General features: G+C 37.0%; 1 protein-coding gene across 3 annotated transcripts in view; it reads left to right on the forward strand.

Moving 5' to 3' along the window:
• Nucleotides 1-20,168: 20,168 nt before the first annotated feature.
• Nucleotides 20,169-25,073, forward strand: part of GABRA4 (gamma-aminobutyric acid (GABA) A receptor, alpha 4) — a 69,196-nt gene continuing 64,291 nt past the window's right edge. For 2 of the 3 annotated variants that reach the window (XM_011978067.1, XM_011978068.1), the window contains exons 1-2: nt 21,070-21,168; nt 21,647-21,765. In XM_011978067.1, coding sequence (XP_011833457.1) covers nt 21,140-21,168; nt 21,647-21,765 — 148 coding nt within the window. In that variant the 5' untranslated portion in view covers nt 21,070-21,139. Of the gene's footprint in view, nt 21,237-21,646; nt 21,766-25,073 lie in introns of all 3 variants that reach the window. The other variant, XM_011978066.1, reaches the window with a different exon arrangement.

Here is a 25,073-nt window from a genome sequence, read left to right on the forward strand (position 1 = left end):
TACTTGAGAAGCTGAGGTAGGAGAATCACTTGAACCTGTGAGGCAGAGGTTGCAGTGAGCCAAGATTGCACCATTGCACTCCAGCCTGGGTGGCAGGGTGAGACTCCGTCTCAAAAAATAGAAATAAATAAATAAATAAATAAATAAATAAATAAATAAATAAAGCTACTAAATACTATAGTTTCCCAAACTTCATCTTCTGTCTTTCTATAGCCTTATTCTATATCCTTTTCATAGAATATCTTATCTATATCTTAGAGTTAGTTACCAATTATATGGCAAATTTTCTCAAATTTAAACCTGTGGTTTTAACTCTTGCTTCAGAATCATATACTTAATTTCTGAATTAATATATCATATTTATTTTCAGTTTGGACATTAAAAAAAGGAGGAAAATCTAAGCCCTTAACCTGTGGGATCTGATGCTATTTCAAGGCAAATAGTGTCAGAGTTAAATTAAATTGTAGGACACCCAGTTAGTATCCTATCCAGAAGTGGAGGATAGATAGGTATGGGAGGCTGGTGGGGAAAGGGGGGAAACTCTACACATTTGGTGATCAGAAGTATTGTAAAAGTATAAGAGAGGAAAAAAATTAATTTGCTTTAAAAAATATAAAAGAAGATGTAAATAGTGCTTATCCTATAATACAAACATGACAATAGTGCTAGATTTAGATACTGACAGGTTCTTTATAAAGATGACATATTGAAAATTAATATTGACAAACCCACGGCAAAGAATAATTAGCTGCAAGTGTTTGTAGAAAGCAAAGTGGAAGATTTTACCTTAGTAGCTCTCAAAATCTATCATGAAACTATGGAAATTGTAAAAGTGCAGAATAGGACATCCACAACCAGTTCCAATAATATATGGATACATGATACATTATAGAGGTAACACTGCAAATGAGAGATTATAAGATTTTTAGTGTTTTTAGAATTGATTATCTATAAGGAAAGATAATAAACCTGGATACCTACTTCGTAGCATATACAAAAATATACTCAAGGTGAAATAAATGAAAATCCTATAAACTTTTATAATTAAAATAAATGGGACAAAATTTTATGACATTATTTTAGAGAAAAATTCCTTAGACAAGACAGAAAAAACACAAACCATAATGAAAAGATTCATAAACTTGACTATTTTCAAATTTAAATCTTCTACGTAGTGCAAACTTCTATTTTGGTGCAACTCCAAATAAAAGTAATAAATTTGTTCTCTTCCTTCTATCATAGTTTCACTCCAAGACACTACTGGAAGTTTAAAAACTTGGTATGAAAATATTTTTGCAAAAGATAATAACCTATAACAAAAAATAGAATCTAGGATTAACAAAGTGCTCCCTAAATAACTAAGGAAAAGACAGCCAAGTCAATAAATAAAATGAACAATGGATATGAACAGAATTCAAAGAGATAAATCCAAATGACAACTACACACATGAAAATATCTTAAACCTAAACAATGCAAATAAACTGATGAAATAGCATTTTTAGCATTAGCAGGTTGGACATTTTAGCACCTGGTTCAAAAACTGATTCTACTCTCCTTTAAACCAAAAAACATCATTTTGTTCATTAAATTGTCTGCACAGACCGGGCACAGTGGATCAGTCCTGTAATCCCAGCACTTGGGAGGCTAAGGTGGGTGAATCACCAGAGGTCAGGAGTTGGAGACCAGCCTAGCCAACATGGTGAAACCCTGTCTCTATTAAAAATACGAAAATTAGCCAAGCATGGTGGTGGGCACCCAGCTAATTTCTAAAAATCATTTTAAAACAATAATACAAGTGTTCTTAAGTATGTAGAGAGATGGGAACACAAATTATTTAGTTACCTTGAAACACCACCAGGCGTATCTGGTAGTGCTAAAGATAAGCATAGCCATTCACACACAAAAACACACACAAACCCAGAGAATGCAATTTGTTGGTCTAATGCAAAAAGTGACATGTCCAAGAATGTTCACTGAGTTCTAATTTATAGCAGTGAAAAATTAAAAACAAGGTATGTGCCCATCAACAGGAGAATGAATAAATTGTGGTGTACTCATACAATGGAAAACTTTGCAGTGGTTACACAAATGAACTACAACTATATTTTTGTGGCAGAATCTGTTGTGGAACAGCAATATCCATAGGCTTCTTGGCATACTTCCCTTGAGGTTCCAGTGACTATGTGACATGTTCTGATCAAAGGAATGTGAAAAGAAATGTCATACATTGCTTCTTAGCTAAGATGGTTAAATATCTCATGTGTTTTTTCTACTTTTCCTTTCTCTCCCATGTATATAGAAAAAGGCTAGAAAAAAGGGAATGTAAGATAGTGGAGCCATATAATGAAACGAGCCAGATCCCTATGTCACCGCTTGGAGATAAGCTACTCAGGAATGCATATGAATAAACAATATTGGACTTTACATGAAGAAGAAAGAAACTTTTCATTATTTTGTGTTGTTTTTGTTATAGAGGCTAGGGTTGATTACCATGACAATGTTTAAACATAGGTAATCTCAAAAATATAAATTAATATAAAAAACCTTTGTAGGGAAATGGATGGAGTTGGAGGCCATTATCCTTAGCAAACTAAGGCAGGAAGAGAAAACCAAATACCACATGTCCTCACTTGTAAGTGGAAGCTAAATGATGAGAACACCTGGACACATAGAGGGGAACAACACACACTGTGGCCTATCGGAGGGTGGAGGGTGGGAGAAGGGAGAGGGTCAAGAAAAGTAACTAATGTGTACTAGGCTTAATACCTGGGTGATGAAATAATCTGTACAACAAATCCCCATGACACATGTTTACCTGTGTAACAAACCTGCACATGTACTTCCGAACTTAAAAGTTAAAAACATCAATTTGCATGATGATATTATATGAAAAATATGTAAAACAAAAAATAATGTTACATGGTATTTATTTTGTATACACATATAAAAAGATATAAGTGTGCATGAAATGAACTACCAAATTCAATATGATGGTTACTTTTAAATGAAGGACAGTGTGGTGAATACTCAGGAAGCTTTAATTGTATATGTAATGTTTTATTAATTAAGTTTTAAATTCTGAATCAATTTTGACAAATGTTAGAATTCACTAGCGCTCAGTGTGGAGTATCTAGATGTTTATTATATCATATTCTACTGTGGGATTTTTTTCCTGTCTTTGGAAATATTTTTAAAAATTGGCTTTTAATGATTGGGAAGAATTTTCATAGAGGTCTATACAGCATATGTAGTTGGTGGGAAGATTTATACTCATTCATCAAACATAAAGTTAGATTTAGGTACAAATCTTAAAACTTGAAAAGGGGAAGCTTTTCCCCTTTATTAAGAAGTGCATTTTACTCAGAGAATATGAATAAATGAGCTGCTCTAAGATTGAAACTATATGAAAAATACAAAGTGAAGCAAGACTTAATCAAATTCATGTACCCCACCACGATGACTGGAAGATACCAGAACAGACATGCATGTCCACAAATGATCTCTTTGGGAGCAGCTTGGGCTCTGAGTCTGAGTCTGATGTATTTCTGTTTCCCAAATGGTCAAATAAAACCACGTGGCCCCAGTTGGGATGTTACCCTTATCCATTCTTGCACCTAGTTTTTGGCACCAGGCAAGTAGTACCCAAGGTAGAAGTCCTCAATTCAGCTCACATCCTTCTTGGTGTCCATTTTTCTCAGTAGTTGCCGCCCAGACAGTTCACAGCTGGGTTTAATACCTACTGCAGCTCCCTCAGTCCTGAGTGGGATCACAGGTCTAGGTTCAGCTCATACCTGTGGCCTTATTTTTGCGGCAACAATGATAAGGTGAGGTCTTGGGCAAAACAGGAAAGCCTTTGATGATTGTCCCCGGGCCTTCCCACCTTCTTCTGCCAGTGTTTCCCGTACAGCTGCATTTCCTCTCAATTTTTAGGTACTTTGAACTTTGAACTTCATCTCCCATTGAAACTGCAACTAGTCTAATGCTTTCACTTTCGCTTTCACTAAAACTTATTCCCACCAAGGTGTTAACTCTCTAATGTTTTAACACATGTAAGATTTTTACCTCTAGCTGCAAAAGGACTTTCTGTCAGTGGCAATGAGTTAAAAAAAAAAAAAAAAGCGTCAGGTTCAAAAATCCAATGTGTGAGTTATTAATAGAACTAACACTTTGTTAATGCTAACTATGTTCCAGGAACTTTTCAAATAGTTTTAACATATATTAACACATTTCATCTTTGTTAAAAATCCTATGAAATAGGCACTATCGTTGTCCTCATTTTGCAAATGACACTGAAGCCCAGAGTGGAGAAGCAATGTTCCAAAAGTGAAATAGCTAAGAAGTTCAGGAGTCAGGCTGACACTAGGTCAGAGCCAACAATATTCCAGCTTTGAGGGGGAAGATTCAGGAACTTTGCTACATAGTAAGAATATATGGTGATGACATGATAATTTCACAATAATAAAAGTTACTGGGAAATGTGGCAACATTTGAGTCGATCATATTTATTTGCATTGACAAAATAAAGTAAGCTCTGCATTGCTTACCATATTTCCTTCATTAGTACGCAACGCAATCGCTGTTACGCAATCATTCACAGTCTATTAGAGTAGAAGGCAGGAGACCTCTCTAACTACCATTAACTGACTAGATGTGATCTTTATTTTGTTACTTAACCCCTCAGGTTCTCATCTCTTAAGCAATGATGGGGCAGAGACCTGAGCTAAATAATGTAAAAAGTTATTACTGCTCTAATTGTCAGCAAATGGGTCTGGTTAGCTTTACTGGCTATATTTTATTATAGTTTGTGGCTCAGATAACATGATCATCTGATTACATCTTGAACATTTTTTTTAAAGAAATACTTTGGTGATTGCAATTCCTGCTGCATTGTTTCATTACTTATTAAAGGAAGGACAAGACAGTGTGTGCCACTCATTGAGAAAGCTTCCTTGAGTATGCACCAAAGCAAAGGCTGGCTGAGAATCTGTAGCAAAACAGCCAAATTTATCCAGAGGTGAGCAGAAGCCTGGTTAAAATGTCAACTGTGGTAAGAATTCTTAGTTTATCTGCACAGGCTTGCACAGCTCATCCGAACATCTTGTTTTGTGAACTGTTTGGCAAAGTCTTTAAAAAGGAAGCTTTCGAAGTATACACATCCATTAAAAAATACTGAATTTAGATGAAACTTCCAGTTGCTTATCAAATGGTGACCATCATCACGTTCTTGGTTTTATTTATTTCCGTTCCAGACTGGAGACCACCTGTTGAGTACTACCTCAATCACACTGTGGTCAATATATAATGTTTTTGGCTCACTTCTCCTTATCCAGCAGACAGGCCCTAAAACCCCCCAACTTAAATCACTTTAACCAACTAACTTCTCCACTCCTACAATCAAATTCCAGAGCACCTTTGGAGATAATCCACAATTGCGTAGATTTTTATTTTAACTATCAGATGACTTTGACATCATCTGGCCACCTAGAGGCTTCTTGTCAATGGTCATAAGCATGGTTTTTATAACTGGACTTACTAGCTCTCAAGTTCTAATTTTTGCTTCTCGAAAAAATTAAAATTGATGCTGTTCTTAATGTAACCACATTAAACTTAGTAGATAGTGTTGATTACCTGTGTTAATGCATTAATTTTAGGTGTTGCTCTTTAAAATTATATAGATAAGCCTGTAAGGCAAATACATTATAATAGTGGTATTTTTAAAATTTTTAATTATTATGGGAACAAAATAGGTATATATATTTGTGTGGTGAATGTGATGTTTTGATACAAAAACAAATATTTAACTTTTTATAAATACATAATTTATATAAATTTAATTAATAAATATTTTGAATATATTTATATTTTATTTTATATTTATATACAAAAATATAGGGTGAACAAAATGTAGTATCTGACAGCATGACAGGGTGACTACATTTAATAATGTTGGTATTTTTAGAAGCCCAGTTAGAATGTTGACTGGGTGCAGTGGCTCATGCCTGTAATCCCAGCACTTTCAGAGGCTGAGGCGGGTGGATCACTTGAGGTCAGGAGTTCAAGATCAGCCTGGCCAACATGGTGAAACCTTGTCTCCACTAAAAATACAAAATAAATTTAGTTGGGTGTGGTGGCGGGAACCTGTAATCCCAGCTACTTGGGAGGCTGAGACAGGAGAATCACTTGAACCTGGAAGGCAGAGGTTACAGTGAGCCAAGATCACGCCACTGCACACCAGCCTGGGCAATAGAGTGAGACTCCATCTCGAGAAAAAAAATAAAAAAGGTAAAATATTTTATTTTTTCCTCAAATGATAGTCAATATTAAAAGTTTTACAGTTGGCATTCCTTATATTCTAACACAAACTTTCTACTGTCTTCTATTATTTGTTTGTATAACCTCATCTAGCCCATGCCTTATTTACCATTTATCATTTCAAATGTATATGTCAGGTACAGAGTACTGTTCTGAGTTTAAGTGACTGTAGGGCACCTTTGGTTGTCCCACAATAATCATCTCTCGTTTTCTGCCCTCCAACTTCCTGTATTCTGTTTTTAATGAATGACAACACTCAAGCATGTAACCAAGACAAACATCTGGGAGTCATTTCTTATTAACAAATGCCAACAATGCTCATCTTGCCACCTAAATACTTCTCTAATCTTTCCTCTTATTTCCATCTCCACTGCCACTAGTCCAGTTCAAGCAACCGCACTCATCTATAATAGTGTAAGGGCAAATTGGCCCACCTGTCTCTATACTTCACTCCAAAACATTATTTGCCTAATCTCACAATCCTTCCTCCGCAGCATCTCAGCTGCAACCAGAATGACTATCTAAAAATACAAACTTGATTTTATCAGTTCCAAGGTATACATCCTTTAATGGTACTCAATGCAGTTAGAACACAAATGTCTTAGTAAGGCTTACATCTCCTTGTTATCTGTCTCCCCTATCCAGCCTCTTGCCCCAACTTTTCTTCATTCTCTAGAAAGATTATCTGGTCATCTATTCCTATTGACTTCAAGATTAATTTCACAATGGTCAAAGAACGTTCTTGGTATGATTTCTATTCCCTGACATTCTTTATTTGGCATGCTTTAAAAGCCTGCATGTGGTCAACTTGAGAAAACGTTACATGTCATTTAAAAGAATATAGATACTCTGCAGTTATTAGGTGCAGCATTCTCTCTATGTCAGTGAAGTCCAGTTTGTTAACAGTGCTGTTAAAATCGTCTATGCCTTTATTACATTTTTCATCTGTTTGTTCCTTTAGTTACTGAGAAAGGTATGTTAAAACATCCCACTATAATTAGAGATCTTAGTTTTGTCAATGTGTTCTTTAGTTTTTTAAGCTATTAATTGAGGTTTAGATAAATTCAGAATTACTAGATCATTCTGATAGGTTTACCTCTTTATCACTTTGAAGTATCTCTCTTTAACAATACATTTTTCAGATAAAGCATCTTTTGCTGGATATTAATATAATGACAAATGATGTATACCTCACCTTAAAATTTTCTGTCTTTACATTTAAAGTTTAGGTATTTTCTTTTCTTTTTCTTTTTTTTATCCAAACAGGGTCTCACTTTGTCACTCAGACATGGCTCCCTGCAGCCTCGGCCTCCTAGGCTCAAGCCACCATCTGACCTCAGCTTCCTGATTAGGTGGGATAACAAGTACATGGTATTCCTTATATTCTAACACAAACTTTCTACTGGCTAATTTTTTGCAGGATTTGCTATGTTGCCCAGGCTGGTCTCAAACTCCTGAGTTCAAGCAATCCACCTGCCTCAGGCTCCCAAAGTGCTGGAATCCCAGGCTTGAGCTACCATCCCCAGCCTAAAGTTTATCTCTTTTAAGTACACTTGAGATTGGTTTTGTTATTCAGTGTGGCAATCTTTAATTGCAGCATTTACTTTTATATATAATGCAATTATTGAAATATTTGGTCTATCATCTTACTATATTTTCTGTTTATCCCACTTAATCCCACTTGTTCCTGTTAGGGTTCACACATAGCAAAACTTTGTGTTACAAGAAAAGCCAAATGTGTTGAAAATAACATGTTAGTTACAGAACCTTATGCTAAACCTAGATATAATGATTTTTGATTCTTGGACTCTATAATTCCCCACTTGAAAAACAGTTTTTTAATAGCTACACGTCTTATCATAATTCAAGTCACTATAATAAAAAGCAAGTGGAGCAATTTGATTTTGGAATAATTTTGTATTCATGATATAAGATATAGATGCAATAGATGTACCTGACCTATAAAAGAAAATAGTTCCATCTTATGATTATTATAGGAAAAATTTAAATACATTGTTAATTTTTTAGTACTGCAAACTCTGCAGGAATATGCATTCTGTGTTATATGTATTATATATGTATAGTATCATTTTATTACAATAAGTATCTTTCCCAAGAGCCCAATTCTTTCAGCATAACATAATGAAGGGTCTGTCTGTGAGAGGTTGGTAGCCTTATGAAATTTTTGAAAGATGAACTCAATCTAAAATCAAAATCTGTGGTCATAATTCAACATATCAGGGACAGAGAAAAACACATTTTTTGTCATAATTCTGTCATAAATAATCTAATGGAAGGGATTCCATTCTCAAAGAATGTCAAAATGAGTCAGAAAAATAGTATCTTATTTTTATCAAGCAAGATAAAACAAAAAGACATTATTGCTTCTTTATTAGAAGATGTGAAAAAAAAAACAGAATAACAAGAGCCTCTTCAAATCAGATACCTCCAAGTTTTTAAGTAAATTAAAAAATATAAGTACAAGAACAAATGAAAAAAGGGAGGAAAGAAGACATTTGTATTCATAAGACAAAGGGTAAAATGCTGAAAGTTTGGCTGCAAATAAGGCAGAGTAGAGGACAAATTAAATAAAGGCTCAATTTTGCTAAGCCCCATATGTTACAAGTTGACTCTTAAAGAGTTAGGTAAAGAAATTTGGTAACCATTGCAGAAGCAGTGGTTCGTAATTTTAGAGAACATGCAAAGGGAGATGTAAAGTTCTCTGTGATTGACAAAAGGACATTTTTAGTCCTTGGATCTTCAGGAGGCTTAAAAAAAGCTGACTATAAGTTAAGAGGGGCTGTCTATAGCCTTTACTTTATGACTGAAATGTTTGCACTGCTTTACTACTTTCTCTTTTAATATCAAATAGATCCTTATTAGATATTGTGCTCAAACCACAAGTTTGCTACCTTTTCAGCATACACTGACATTTAAAATCTCACTGGATTTTTTCGTTTGTTTTTTTGTTTTCTGAGACGGAGTCTCGCTCTGTTTCCCAGGCTGGAATGCAGTGGCGCGATCTAGGCTCACTACAAGCCCCGCCTCCCGGGTTCTCGCCATTCTCCTGCCTCAGCCTCCCGAGTAGCTGGGACTACAGGCGCCTGCCACTATGCCCGGCTAATTTTTTGTATTTTCAGCAGAGACAGGGTTTCACCGTGTTAGCCAGGATGGTCTCGATCTCCTGACCTCGTGATCCACTGGCCTCAGCCTCCCAAAGTGCTGGGATTACAGACCTGAGCCACCACACCTGGACCCATCAAGAACCATTTTAAAAAATCACTTCAGGAAAGTTTCTGCATCCGAGATATTACCCCTAGCGGTCACAAAGACAGGTGTGTCTGGCCTCCCCCTAGGCCCACTCTTGGCTTAGGCTCTGTCTCCATCTAGGTGATTGCATTTGCCTGCACCTTAGCCTCTCAGAATTCAGTTCCTATACATGTCTTAGCAACAATTAGAAATCACTGCATGCCATTGACCTTCAAGGAAACACGAAACTATTTAAATTATAAATATTAAATTTCAAATACGAAACATATTGTTTTTCCTAGAAGTATAATTTTTAAAGTTGGAAAAACTAGACGATATGGCATCAAATGTATTTGAACACATTCACAGAATAAAACTGATTCTGGATTATAAACTATGTATCTTAACAGACTCGAAGAGACTGTGTCATTTGTTTTTTTTGTTGTTGTTTGTTTGTCTGTTTGTTTTTTAAATCAAGTGTTTGGCCTCACCCATAGGTGGAAGAGACAGTCAAAAAGCAAGGTGCGTTTTGAGCACCTCAAACTCTTCCCTTTCGGCCCTAAAGTATATCCTTTAATAGCCAAAGACATCAGAAATTATACCAGGGAATCTATTCTTTTTTTTTCCCCAAAAGTATTAATATTATTATGCATTCCATGCCTGTATTAAAATATCTCATGGACCCCATAAACAAATACACCTACCATGTACCCATAAAACTAAAAATAGGGCAACCCACTCGGGTCCCCTTCTACTAAGCTGTAGAAGCTTAGTTCTCTTGCTCTTCACAATAAATCTTGCTGCTGCTAAAAAAAAAAAAAAAAAAAAAAAAAAAAAAAAAAAAAAAAGAAAAAATCTAAAAATAAAAGGTATTAATAATGATGCCCTATTGCTCATTGTGCCTATAATCTTGACATAAGTGTCTTGTCATTTTTTTAGAATCAATGCCTAGAATTGTATCCACTGGGAAAAGTTAAAGAACTTTAAGAAAGTTTTAAATACATTATTGTAGGCCAGGCATGGTGGCTCATGCCTGTAATCCCAGCACTTTGAGATGCCAAGGCGGGCAGATCATGAGGTCAGATGGAGATCAGCCTGGCCAACATGGTGAAACTCTGTCTCTACTAAAATACAAAAAATTAGACAGGCTTGGTGGCACGCGCCTGTAGTCCCAGCTACTCGGGAGGCTGAGGCAGGAGAATCACTTGAACTCAGGAGGTGGAGGTTGCATGAGCCGATATCACACCACTACACTCCAGCCTGGTGACAGAGCAACACTCCATCTAAAACCTAAAACCAAAACCAAAAACAAAACAAAAACACAAAACAAACCAAAAAAAACAAAGAATGTTTTAAATATATTATTGCAATGTCGCATAGCATAATTAATGATTTCCTAACTTGCCTGTAAATATGTGTGGGCTGACATGGATCAAGAATAGGATTCAGTTCTTGAAAGCGCGTTGCATTTTAGGTTCAAAGCCCAATTTCCTAGACCTAAGGTTTCCCTTAAGGGAAGTCAGAGATTAAATCAACAGAATAAACGCCTCACTAGAGGAAGAGTCAGAAGACTGGGATTTCCATCCTGATTCTGGTAGTTAGCAATTATAGAAACTTAGGAAAATCATGTCGTCTCTCTAAGCCTCATTCCCTTACTTAAAAGAATGTAGCAGAACTAGATGATTTCTCTGGTTCTGTTTTGGCTTTGCATTTCTGTGATGGAAGTGGGAAACTTGAATGTCAATATGGACATTTACTTTCTCCAAAACCTAAATTTGTCCCTTGTCTCAGTGTCTGTCAAGTCTGAAATGTGAGAGGTTTCTTTTGGCTTAAAATATTGCTATTTATTTCCTAAATAACAATGAATTCCCTCCTGGATCCATTCCTTACATAAGCATATTAAATGCTTAGAGCTTGGGTCTTACAAGAATAAATAAAACAGCATCCCCATCCTCGAGAAACTCAGTCAGTCATGAAAAGAAACCATTAGGCAAATGGTCCACAGAAGTACAACAGTCTGTAGAGACAGATAACAAAACCCTTACCTGGGAGGACATAAATTTCATAAGTGAGGAGAACTTAATCTAAATTTTAAAGATATGTGTTTTCCAGGTAGATAAAATAGAAAAGGGTATTTCTGAGGCAAGTGACATGTGAAGATACATGGAGGACTGAAAGCTTTAGTAAATTCAGACAATTTGCTACATAGAATTTATCACTAAAATAAAGTTTTTTTATTATAAAGCAAATAGAAACAATTTGGAAGTCTTATGCTATTCATAAGTCATTCAACTTTTGCTCACTGTAAACTGTTTCCAATAAATAACTTTTTGTGGTGTACTTTTCAACGGTAAAGTCCCTAATCCTTCTCTGATATTTATCCTCATGCATTGTCAATATTAATACTATTGAGGTTCTCCTTCTATTCCTATGATATTCAGTCCCTTTAACGCTCTCTTAAAATTATGGTTAATGCCACTCCATGCAGTAGCCACCAGATGGTAATGAAGAGCAGTCTGGCTTCCTAGTCTTTTGAGGACCACATATTTCACCACCGTATCATGTTCAGGCTTCACAGATTTGTCTGGAAAGTAAACGTTTAATTCCAAACACTGTGTTGGTTTGATGGCAGGCTAGTATACATCTATAATACTTTAATAATTTAGTTTACGTGTGTCTGATTTGTGTTATAGTTTCTGTACTGGGGACTTAAAGATACAGAAAATATCACATACATTTCTGCCATTGTGCTTTACTTTAAAGGTGGTTCTTATTTAAACATTTGAAAGACGAAAATATTTGCATCTAGAATGATTAGTGGAAATACATGCATTCTTTAGGTTTAATTTATGTTTTCTTCTGATTATAAATATATTTAAAAGAGGAATCGCTTCATATCACCAGTAAAAAAAAAAAATGCTAAAATAGCAACATCCAATGCAAATATATACAATAAAATTGTATAAAATACACAGTACATTCTGCATCTTTGTTTCTTGGGCTTATTAACTTGCCAAATTTGCTCACTCACTACTTTTTTTCCTAAAGCTTGTAAAGTAAATGTTGATATTTTTGCAAAGGCTTAGGCCTATTTTTTAAAAAAGAGTTTTAAAGTGTTTTACTTGAATGATTGTATGGTATGTAATGTTTCTTTCTAGTATTTTGTCTCCAAAATTTCTATAGTGAGAATGCATTGTTTGATTGAAAAGTCAAAAGAACAAAATTCAAATATAATGATTAATTTAGAATCTAAGTAATAGTTCATGAAGGTTTAACATTTATAATGGTTCACATACCATGAGTTATTAATTGTGTAATAAAAAACTGCCCATCATAAGAGTAATAAAAACAATAAGTTGTTGTAAGATAAGGTTCAGAGTTCTGTAACAATTTCATATCACTTTTTGGAACAATAATGTCATTTGAAAGGTGAGAAAAATTTTAACATTGAATTGACACACAAAATTTTACTAGAACTCAAAACATTTAATAAACATTTAATCTTGTATCTCCATACAACTGTATTAGTTAGGATTTTCTAGATAAATTGAATCAATAGAGTATAGATCATTCTATCTGTAGAAATTTTAAGGAATTGACTCACACAATTACAGCGGGTGTTAAACCCAAAATCTGCGGGGAAGTCTGGCAGACAGGAGACCCAGGGAATACCTAATGTTGCAGTTCAATTCTGAAGTCCATCTGCTGGCAGAATTCCCTCTTCTGGGAGGTCAGTCTTTGTCTATTAAGGCCTTCAACAGATTGGATGAGGCCCGCCCAAATTATGGAGGGTGATCTGTTTTACTGAAAGTCTACTGATTAAAATCTTTATTTCATCTAAGAAATACATTCACAGAAATATTGAAAATAATATCTGACCGGGCGCAGTGGCTCACTCCTGTAATCCCATCACTTTAGGAGGCCGAGGTGGGCAGATCACGAGGTCAGGAGATCGAGACCATCCTGGCTAACACGGTGAAACCCTGTCTCTACTGAAAATACAAAAAATTAGCTGGGCATAGTGGCAGGCGCCTGTAGTCCCAGCTACTCGGGAGCCTGAGGCAGAAGAATGGCGTGAACCTGGAAGGCAGAGCTTGCAGTGAGCCGAGATTGTGCCACTGTACTCCAGCCTGGGCAACAGAGCGAGACTCCGTCTCTAAATAAGTAAATAAATAAATAAATAAATAAAATGAAAATAATATCTTACCAAACATCTGGGTACTGTGATCTAGGCAAATTAACACAAAGTTAACCATCACGCCATTCTTATAAAATGTTATTCAATTAGTTTTATGAAATATTTCAGGCATATGAAAAATACATATAATAACCTTCTAAGATGGCCATCAAATGAATCACATGTCTCAGTATTTACATCTTTGTGTATCCCCTCTGCATGAATCTGGTTTGACAATGTTACCTGCACAGACCAATAGAATAATGCTCTGTGACTTTCAAGGTTTGGTCATAAGAAGTCTTCAGCTTCAGCCTAACTTGAAATGTTTACTTTGGGAAAACCAGCCGGCATATAAAAAGTCTTACTACCCCAAGACTATCACGTTATGTGGAAATCCAAACTGGCCAAGTAAGACAGAGAGAAAGCGGGGACAGCGGTGTTGGGGGGAGAGAGAGAGACAGATCTCCAGCCAACTCCCCCTCTCTATCTGAGGCACCAGTCATGTGAAGCAATAAGCTATCTTCAATGCCCAGCTCAGTCAAACCTTCAAAGTATGCCAGCCACAGCCACTATCTAAGTGCAATGGGATGAAGGACCTCCAGAGAAAACCACCACATGAGCCTAGTCAAACTACGTGCACTGTGAGAGAGTATCATAAATTGTTTTAAGCTAGAAAGTCTTATAGTGCTTTGCTCCACAAGAGAAGATGAATACAAAAAAAGTAACATAGTGAACACCTAAGTCCTGACCACCAGATTTAGCAAATCTTAACATTTTGCCATATTTGCTTCAGATATTTTTAATGAGATAAAGCTCTACATAAATGGTTGAAATAGTCAATGTTGCTCTTCCTGATTTCATTCCTCTTTCTGCCACAGATAGCCATTATCTTGAATTTGTTATTTATTTTTTCAAGAAAATTTGTTCATTTGGCTACATATATACCCACAACATAAACAATGTTTTTTTTATGTTTTATATTTTATATGAGTATTTGGCTGAAGATATTATCATTATTGAGAGAAAGAGCTTTGCTCCCTGATGCACTAGAAGTCAATACTATGTCACTGAGTTTTTGAGAAAAGAAAAGGTTTTTATTGCAATTTGACTAACAAGGTGACATGAGTCCAGCTCAAATCTGTCTCCCTGTGCTGGCTTTAAAGTAGTAATTTTATTACAAAAAGTTTAGGGGGTGCATTCTGGAATTAGTAGGAGATTGGTGGAAGGAAAGAGGAGGTCTGGAAAGTCCTTGGGCATGCACAGGTATCTCTTCATGCCTCCTCATGGGTCCCATGTGCAAATTTGGGAGGAGTTAGTATGAAACATGCAATGAAAATTCAGCCTGTGATGTCAGCATGTCTGTTCTCTGCAAAATCTAGTTTAGCAGCCATATTGGCATTAACCCATTTTAGCTAGTTTTGTTACAAGCAGAGGGAGTTTTAGCACTGTTTCTTTTTTATCCGTTATCTTGTAAACTAAACAATTTCTGTCAGTCATTGGTGTCCTCAACTCTTTGGAGAATGGTTTCTTTATTTTGCCTCTTGCTTATTTTGTATACATTTACTCCTGATATATTTATATTGAAACATATATCTTATTTCCTTATTTTAATTGTGGTCTAGTTCTCTCTTTACACCACAATATAATGTATCCACTTCCCTGTTAAATGACATTTAATTTGTTTCTAAGTTTCCACTATTACAAACAACATAACATATTTTAGATGTCTCCTCATGAACATGTTTGAGAGTTTCTTGGAGATATAAAATTTAAATTAGATGGTTTGGTCATATGGTATGAATATGTTAAAACTTAAACGTATTGGCAAACTGCTTTCCAAAGTGGTTCTATTAGTCCCTTATCAGTCTTGAAACAAGACATGACGTTGTATTCAGTATAAAATAGGCACTTGGCAACAAATTTAACAATGTTTAAATGGCCATCAAATGAATCATACCTCCAGTATTTACATCTTTGTGTATCCCCTCTAAATGAAAGATATGGGTTAATTTGGGGTACTACTGGTAATGCATAAATTATCCTTGCAAACCATTACTATTAGGTGCTGAAAATAAATCTATTTCTTAACAATAATATAATCTTTTTCAGAAACTTTAAAAATACACACATACCACACATATACCTAATATAATTAAAGGAATGTTTCTTGTAATAATTAGTACTCTGTACTAATTACACACAATCACACACACAATCTCACACACACACAATTATGGCTCTTTGGAGTAGTACTTCTAAACTTATCCTGAGAGCTTATTTCAGAATTCAAGGTCTGATGAGTAAAATAATGCTTCATACATTATTAGGCATTTTCAATTGAGCCCCAAAGTAGTTATCAAATGTATTACTTGGATTGTATTCCCTTAAACTGTATTCTTTCCACTTATTTTAAAACTTCAGACTTTCAAATAAAACAAAAGCTAATATTGAATAACTAATATTTCTGAATGTATTTCAAATTAATGTGAGATCTTGGAGACTATTAAGTGTTGATATATTGTCTTAATGTCCAACTTGATCTCAGAAAATTATAAAAAATAATTAATAACCTAAAATGCATACTATAATAGGTGACTTTCCAAATTTCATGTGTAGAGTTTATTCAGATAAAAATATTGTCAAAATTTTATTTTTTTCAAACAATTGCACTGAAATAACTAAATCTGCATTAACTATATGGCAAAAAAAAATTCTTATTTTGACAGCAGTATTAACTGGTATTATGAAATGTTTACTCAAATACAATATGTTAAATTCTCCCAGTTTAGGAAACCCTTGACACTGTTGGTGGGAATGTGAACTGGTACAGCCATTGTGGAAACGGTATGGAGGTCCCTCAAAAAACTAAACATAGCACTATTATATGACCTAGCAATCCCTCTTCTGAACATACACCCAAAGGAAATAAAATCAGCATCTTGTAGAGATATCTGAGCTCTAATGTTTATTGCAGCATTATTCATAATAGTCAAGATATGGATACAACCTATGTGTGTCCATCAGTGAATGAATGAATAAAGAAACTGTTATATGTATATGGGTATGTGTGCATATATATATGTGTGTATGTTTGTGTGTGTGTACATATATATAGACACACACACATATGTTCAGCTTTAAAAAAGAAGGGATACTGCCATTTGCAGCAACATAGATGAACCTGGTGGACATATAGTAAGTGAAATAGACCAGACACAGAAAGCACAGAAAAATAAATATGAAATGATCTCACTTATTTGTGGAATCTATAAATAGTCAAATACGTAGAAACTGAGAGTAGAATGGTAGTTTCCAAAAGAGGGGTGGTGGGGGGAATTTAGGAGATACAGCTTGAAGCATACAAAGTTATAGTTCTGTATAAGAAAGTTATCATTATTATATATTATATAATATTTAATCTTAATTATAATATACAATATAATATGTTATGTATAATAAGATCCAGTGTACAGCATGAGGCCACAGTTAATAATGTTTCATTGTGCATTGAAGAGTAATTTGCTAAGTGAGTAGATTTTAGGTACTCGAACCTCACACACAAAAAGGTAACTATGTAAGTGGTAGATATATTAATTTGACTGTAAAAGTCATTTTGCTATATATGTATATCAAAACATCTCTTTGTATACCTCGAATACATACAATAAGAAATGAATGAAGATAAAAAAAATCTATAACTAGACAATGATAATAGGCTGATATACAGGTAATATTTCAGTGGAAACACTGTTTTAATACACATAAGAAAAGGCATTAACTAAGAGAGTATCAAATCAATTCTTCTCACCTATGCAAAATACAAGGGACAGAGAAATACATTAACATAAAATTGTCAACAGCTTCTAAATTCTTGGAACAAAAACATTTCAAACTGGACCTGTATCTACAAGTCTTCAGAATTTAAAGCAGTAATTCACATCAGTACCCTCTCAAATGGTTACAGTTGGCTCAATATTTACCAGAAAGAATTAATGAAAAAAAAAAAACAGGAACAGGCTGAACCCTTTCAGACTATTTACTTTATTACCACTCAAATGTTTTGTGTACCAAGCTCATTGGACATATGATAAATTGACAATAAATGGGACCAAGTACCCACAAGAGACTTAAGATCTACATGACAGTCTATAGAAACTGGCAATGGGGAAGCTTATAAAATGTGATAGAGATTTTTATCAGACGTTAACTATAAATATTCATTCACTTGTTTGGTTGAATGTTCTATTATTTGAGTTATCTTTTATATTAAAATGTTGGTCCATGGCCTATAAGAACTTGATGAGAGATAAACAGTCTCACAGGAAAATGCACATATTTACATAAACACAAGATTTTGTGTTCATTTTCAGGGCATTTCATAGGCACTGTGGACTTTAAAGGGTCCATCCTAAGAAGTTAGCAGTTGGGCTATCTGTATTATTTGCATCTTATTATATTCGAAGTAAACTCATTTGTTAAATCTATAAAATGTGACTGGCTTAATATAATGATATTTGGGGGTAGTGTACTTGGGCCCAATTCAAATTCTACTAAACCTAGTAATCAGAGGCTTATATCAACTTAAAGAAAAAAAAAAGTATAGGTATGATTTAACACCTTCATATTTCTGCACAGCTACACAGATAATAATAATTCACTCACAATCCTGGGCTATCACAAATAGGAGTTGACATGGGAAACAATAGCATATTTATATTTGCAAGTTAAGGTAAATTATAACATTTCAGAATGTTTGATTTCTAACAAAAACAACAACAAAAACCCTAATGTTAACAAGCAATTTTTTAAAAAAGATTTCAGGCAGTGAAATTCAACATATATCTTCTTGAAGTAATATAAAAGTAGCATGAATGAAAGACTGTGAAATAAAATGAAATGAGATATAAATGTCTTTATTATTATCTTCACTGAACTTGAATACTATAACCCAGTTAATAAAAATACAACTGGAAGTAGCTACTCTGAAAGAATGTTCTTTTAATTTGAATATAATAGTTTCACAGATTTTAAATTTGAATCTTAAAGATACGATATGTAACATTTTTCCCCAAAGCCATTATTTTGGTTTGTTAATTTTTTGATATATGTATTTTAAAAATGAAAATTACAAGGGAGAGTGGTAGAAAATACCAATTTAGGTTTCAGAAAGTATAGGAATAGGCTTGCAAATGTAAGGTAGTGGCTTACATCTGTCATCACAGCACTTTGGGAGACAGAGGCAGGAAGATCGCTTGAGGCCAGGAGTTTGAGCACAGTCTGGTGACATCACAGAGCCCCCACATGTCTACAAAAATATAAAAATATATTAACCGGGCATGGTGACATATACCTGTAGTTCCACGTACTTAGAAGGCTGAGGTAGAAGGATTGCTTGAACCCAAGAGCTAGAGGCTGTAGTCAGCTATGATGGTACCACTGCTCTCCAACCTGGGCAACAGAGCTAAACTCTCTTTTTAAAAAGGTAGGAAAGTTTTAAGATTAGAGAAATAATATAATATGTGGAGAATCTGTGGTGACCAATGCTTTCATGGCATATTTGGAGGATACACTAGTACTTCAATTATTTTTCCCAAAAGAGGGAGCTTGAACGTCATCCAAATTTATGAGATGGATCTGGGAACAAGCAATTCATTGCTTTGTTTAATTGTTCATTCAATAAATATTTATTGACATTCTATGTGCCATGCACTGTAACAACAGGTAAAATAAACACAGATGAGTGAAAATTACTTAGCCCAGGCCCTCAGAGAGACCACAGTCTATGAGAAAAGAGTGACAGAGATGGAATTAGGATGAAGTTAACAAATTCCATGGAGACAGCAGTACAGAATGCAGAGAAGGTAGGTACTGCGCACGATGGGCACTTTTGCCTTTCCCTTAGAAAGAAAACTTGAATCCAGACGTTTAAAACACACAAAAAACCAAAACCCCTGTCTAATACAATGCGATCCCTCTTCATACCCGTCCACTAGTCATCCCAATTTGAACAAATCATCAGAGTTCCGACTAGAACCTAATTGGTATTTGGTTCCAGGAGATGGGAATTACTTAGCTCATTGATCCATCATATGAAAATTTCCACATGCATCATTACTAATTTGAAAGACGCTTTTCCCCCTTGAAGCCAATAATTAATGTTTTCCAAAGATCTACTGGGAATGCTTATCTTTGCTCAGTAAAACACTAAAGATATAGAGCTTAGTGTTCCCTTTCATGTCACAAGGGAACTAAGATTTGTCCCCCTCCATTTTAGTTTATGTATCCTTTCTCTCCATACCCAACCTTCTCTCTCTCTCTCTCTCTCTCTGACACACACACACACACACACACACACACACACACACACACACATTTTCTCTTGTTCCCCGCCTTTCTCTCTCCAGCCATCCTTGCCCCCTACCTAAAGCGGTCAACCTCTGGAAGTAAGTCAACTCCATTCTGAAAAAGAAGAGTGTCGCAAGAAGTGAAAGTGATTTTGACCAGAGGTGGCTTGTCTCCACTTCTCCCCTCCTCTCCAGAAAAGGATGGAGCAGCAAAGAGGAGGGTGTACGCGTGTCTGGTGGAGGCGGGTAAAGAAATGGGGTGTCTTTAAAGCAATAGCTTAGCAAATACTGGGACTAGAGTGCGGCTCGAGTCCACTTCCCAACAGTTTGGCGAGAGTCCGCCAGGTGAGTTTTAACCCCTGTTAGCAGGAAGAATCTTTTCGCTTTCATTGCCCTCCCTACCGCCCCCCATAACACCTGAAGGGGAGGGTCTCAAAGGTCTTTTGAGCCCGGACTTGATCCCCTCTCCTCACCACCGCTACCACCCCACGCCCAGCAGTCCCCATCACCCGCCCTTTCTCCACCTCCAACCTTGACTCTGGGTACAAACAGGTCCTCGCACAACCTGACGAGAGAGGCGCTTCATTGGTTAGATCCAAATCCCAGCGGAAGGGAGGGGCCCAGGAGGGAGGAGGCCGAGCACTGCTGTGGGCGGGAAGCCCACCTGGGGTCGGGGGCTGAGGAGCCGGAGGAGGGGCGAGAGACCCGGGTCCTCATCCGCGGAGTTACGGTCGGAACAAACTTGGCGAGTCTTGCAGCGCAAGCGCGCGGATGCTAACCCCAGAACCTTCAGCGCGCGGGCACGAAAGGGTGTGGAGCGGTATACATAGCTCTACATACACATTGAGCGCTGAGCGAGAAAGGAGGGGGCGAGGAAGGCAGGTTCCGCCTCCCCTGGCCCCGTGCACACACACGCCCACCGCGGCTCGGGCTGGCTGAGCGCGGGCGAGTGTGAGCGCGAGTGTGCGCACGCCGCGGGAGCCTCTCTGCCCTCTCCTCGCACCCTGCTCAGGGCATCTGAAGAGCCTGGAAACGTGAACAGGCTTGAAGTATGGCATGTTGCAAAGATGGTTTCTGCCAAGAAGGTACCCGCGATCGCTCTGTCCGCCGGGGTCAGTTTCGCCCTCCTGCGCTTCCTGTGCCTGGCGGTTTGGTGAGTTCTCTGGGGTGCGGGGAGGTGGGCAAGGGAAAGTGGAGAAATGACCAGCTCCCGGACCCCTTTGGCCACTCGCTCCTCCCTGGGTGTACTAGGTCTCCCTGGGTGTACATTTCAGCTGTAAGAGGAGGGGCCGAAGCCAGGCTTTTCTGTGACCGCATAGATGCGGAGAGCACGAAGGGCGCAGGATGCAAGAGGCATGTGGGCACTGGGGGTCTTGTGGCGGGGCGCGCTTTTCCTGACCATTTCTGTCTTCTGCATCCCAACCCCCAGGCTCGTCTCCTTTAGCTTGGGGCAAGCGACTCTTTCCCTAGAAAACAAACCTGTTTGCACCTGTTCTCTGATGGATTCTTAAAATAATCTCCTCCGCCCCCATTTTTTTTTTTTTTTTTTTTTTTCGCTTGCAGTTTAAACGAATCCCCAGGACAGAACCAAAAGGAGGAGAAATTGTGCACAGAAAATTTCACCCGCATCCTGGACAGTTTGCTCGATGGTTATGACAACAGGCTGCGTCCTGGATTTGGGGGTATGAACGATTTCAAACGCGCAAGTGTGTCCTGTCTGTCCCTCTCTTGGTCTTCCTGTCTGTCTGTCTGTGGGAATATCATTAGGTATGCCTCACGTGCAAAAATAAATCTCTCTCTCTTTCTATCTCTCCTCTCTTGGTGAGACCTATGACAAGAAGACCGCCTCCACCCGTACTTTCCCATCTCCCTGCCCCCTCAGAAGCTTTGCCTCTCCCCCACACTAATTACCTCCCGGGACCTGACTGCTGGTTGGGGGAGGTTGGAGAGGAAGAGTCAAAAATGGGAACTCTGGGCTCAGCTGCTTGGCCGCTCTTCGCTGAGAATAGTTTCCCTGAACCTGGCCACTTAGCTCAGAGCAGGTTGCACTTGAGGCAGCTGAACTGAAGTCCCTCGTCCTCCCACGTGTCCATGCCTATGCCAAAACCTTGGCCAGTGTTCTACCTAGGACATAAATCTGGGGCATGAAGCTGCCTGCTCTGCTAGAGAACCCATTCCTTTCCTTTTCTCTTCTACAGCAGGATGCTTTTTTCTCCCTTTCTTTTTCGGTGATGTGTCATTTGCTTTCCTCCTAAGACTTTAAAGTTAGAGATGTTTCAGCTTGCTTTCTTCAACAAAATAGGTATAAAGGACTTAATAGAGGTACATCCATTAACAGCACTGTTGCTCTTTTTCATATTCATATTTCCTTTGCATATATAATGAAAACCTATGTGGCAAGCTTTGTGCTAGGTACTAGGTCCACAGAAATATTAAGATACAATTCTTAACCTCAAACGAGGTTCAACGAGGACAAATGACTTGCTAGGGTACCATTCATAGGTTTGGCCCAGGTCCTTTGATCTCAAAGTCCCTGTTCTTTACAGTACACTGCATTAATTACCCTTCAGCAACTGAGTTGAACAGGAGAGAGATTCTGTCTTAAAGGAGCTTACATTCAAGTGGTAACAATAATAACAACTAGTAATATTGTATTTATTTAATTAAATGTTCACATATGCCAGGCATTTTGTAGGCATTACTACTCTGTTTAAACCTCACAACAACCCTTTGAAAGCCATTACTATCCCCACTTTACAGATAAGGAAATTGAGGCTTAGAAAGTTAACTAACTAGTCCAAGTTACAAGTGGGAGGAGAAGGATGTAAACCCAGAGCAGGCTGTATATTTAAAAAACAAAGCCGTGCACATGGGGATGGTATCAGATACTGTGTGATGAGTATCATCTAATATTAGAAGCATGGAGCAACTTTATACCTCCTATTGAGGGTGTGTAGGAGATGAGATGTTGGGAGAATGGAGAAGGTAAGAATGGGGAGCAGGACAGCCTGTGATGTGGAGTAGGAGTATGGCCTGAGGCTAGAAAGAGTTGGTGGAGAGAAAATAAAGTTGGATAGAGTAGAGTTGGGTGCTTCTTTGGTGTCTAGTCTCATTTAACAGATGGGGACACTAAGGTCTAAAAAGGGAAAGTGATGTATACAAGGGCACGTAGTACATCAATGATAGGATGAGATCAGGTCTTCTGAATTCCAAACCATTATTTCTTGGATTTTATGAGAAGGTTATGGGAACCCATTGAGGGTATTGATTCAGCATTTGTATATTTCTTTTCTTTCTTTGAGATAGAGTCTCACTCTGTCACCCAGGCTGGAGTACAATGGCTTGATCTTGGCTCACTGCAACCTCTGGCTCCCAGGTTCAAGCGATTCTCCTGACTCAGCCCCCCGAGTAGCTGGGATTACAGGTGCGAGCCACTACACCCGGCTAATTTTTTTAAATATACTTTTTGGTAGGGATGGGGCTTCACCACGTTGGCCAGGCTGGTCTTGAACTCCTGATCTCAAGTGATCCAGCCTCCTCAGTCTCCCAAAGTGCTGGGATTACAGGCATGAGCCACGCTGGGCCAGCATTTGTATGTTGACAGTGATAAGAATAGATGAGAAGAATGAAAGTTTCTCCTGCTTCTTTTCACATTGCCTCTCCAGGGATAGGCTGCCTGCACTGCATTCGCCTTCATGCAAATCTGAAAAGGGGTGAATCATTTGTCAATGCATGATCTTCCATAAGTGACTGGGAAATTACCATTTAGATCAAAAATAGTGTTGTGGAGCATGGTTCAGATGATGTGATACCATTTAAGGCAATATTATATCAATAAAAGAGGATTTATCTGCCCATAAACGTTTTAAACTTGACATTTCAAGTGAAGAAAAAAAAAATAAGAAAAGTATCCAGTCCTATGTAGTTTACATATTCATTCAGAAAATTGATATACCAGAACATAAATCAAAGTGAAAAGTTAGAACTGAAACTATACTGTTTGATTATAAATGTTGAAAATTAAAATAATACCTGCCCAGCTGGCTATAATGCAAGCTATAATTCAAAAGGAAGAAGGGATCCATTGTAGATGGATCCTTCTTACCATCTGCTCTCTCCCATACCATTATATTGACAATAACATAAGTGAAAACAATATATGTGAGCCATTACTGGGTTTTGGTTAATCGTAATTCTACTAAATGTCTCAAGGACATTATTAGTCGTGTAATTTGTCACTGCCAAAAGTTCTGCATTACCCACCTGAAAACATTTTTGTAGTTTTATGAGAAGGGGTTGAATTAACATTACTTCCAGCATTACTAATTGGTAAACCATTTAAACATTTACTAAATAGCATAACATGGGTTTTGTTTGTTTGTTTGTTTATTTGTTTCTTGGCTTTGCTGATAAATGTTTGTGGTAAATGTGATTCACTTTTTAGAAGTGGGTCATTCTCTGTAAATGTGTAGTATTCCAAATGTGACAGAGGAATAGTGATTCTCACCTGCAGAAAATGTGTTTTCTGTTTACATGAAGTTGTAAATGTGTACCACGGAAAACAATGAGAAACTTCATCATTAGCACAGACTCTTAGATACCATAAGTCAGATCCCTTCTATGACATTGGATACTCTGTGGAAAATTTGGTATTTTAAAAATAAAATGAAAACAATCCAGATTTTGACTAGTAGGCTATAAATATGGATTTACTTCCTGGTTCCTATAATCCTGCTTCTGCTCTTTGTGGGGCATTTACTTTATATCTGTTTATACAACTTTGCTGTGTTCCATTTCAAACAAAGCTAAAAGCAAAGATTTGAATTGAAATTGGATGGTTTGTGATTGCTCAGTAGGCCAGGCAGGGGTTGAAATAGATTTGGAAACTAAATTACATATTTTTAACTCAGCAGCACAGCTTGTGATAGGGAAATAAAAGGAACTGAAATGGTTTCCTTTTTTTACATCCCTCCAGGATCTCCTCTCCCTT

Source organism: Mandrillus leucophaeus, unplaced genomic scaffold (assembly GCF_000951045.1).
Source record: "Mandrillus leucophaeus isolate KB7577 unplaced genomic scaffold, Mleu.le_1.0 Scaffold1885, whole genome shotgun sequence".
Classification (NCBI taxonomy): Eukaryota; Metazoa; Chordata; class Mammalia; order Primates; family Cercopithecidae; genus Mandrillus; species Mandrillus leucophaeus.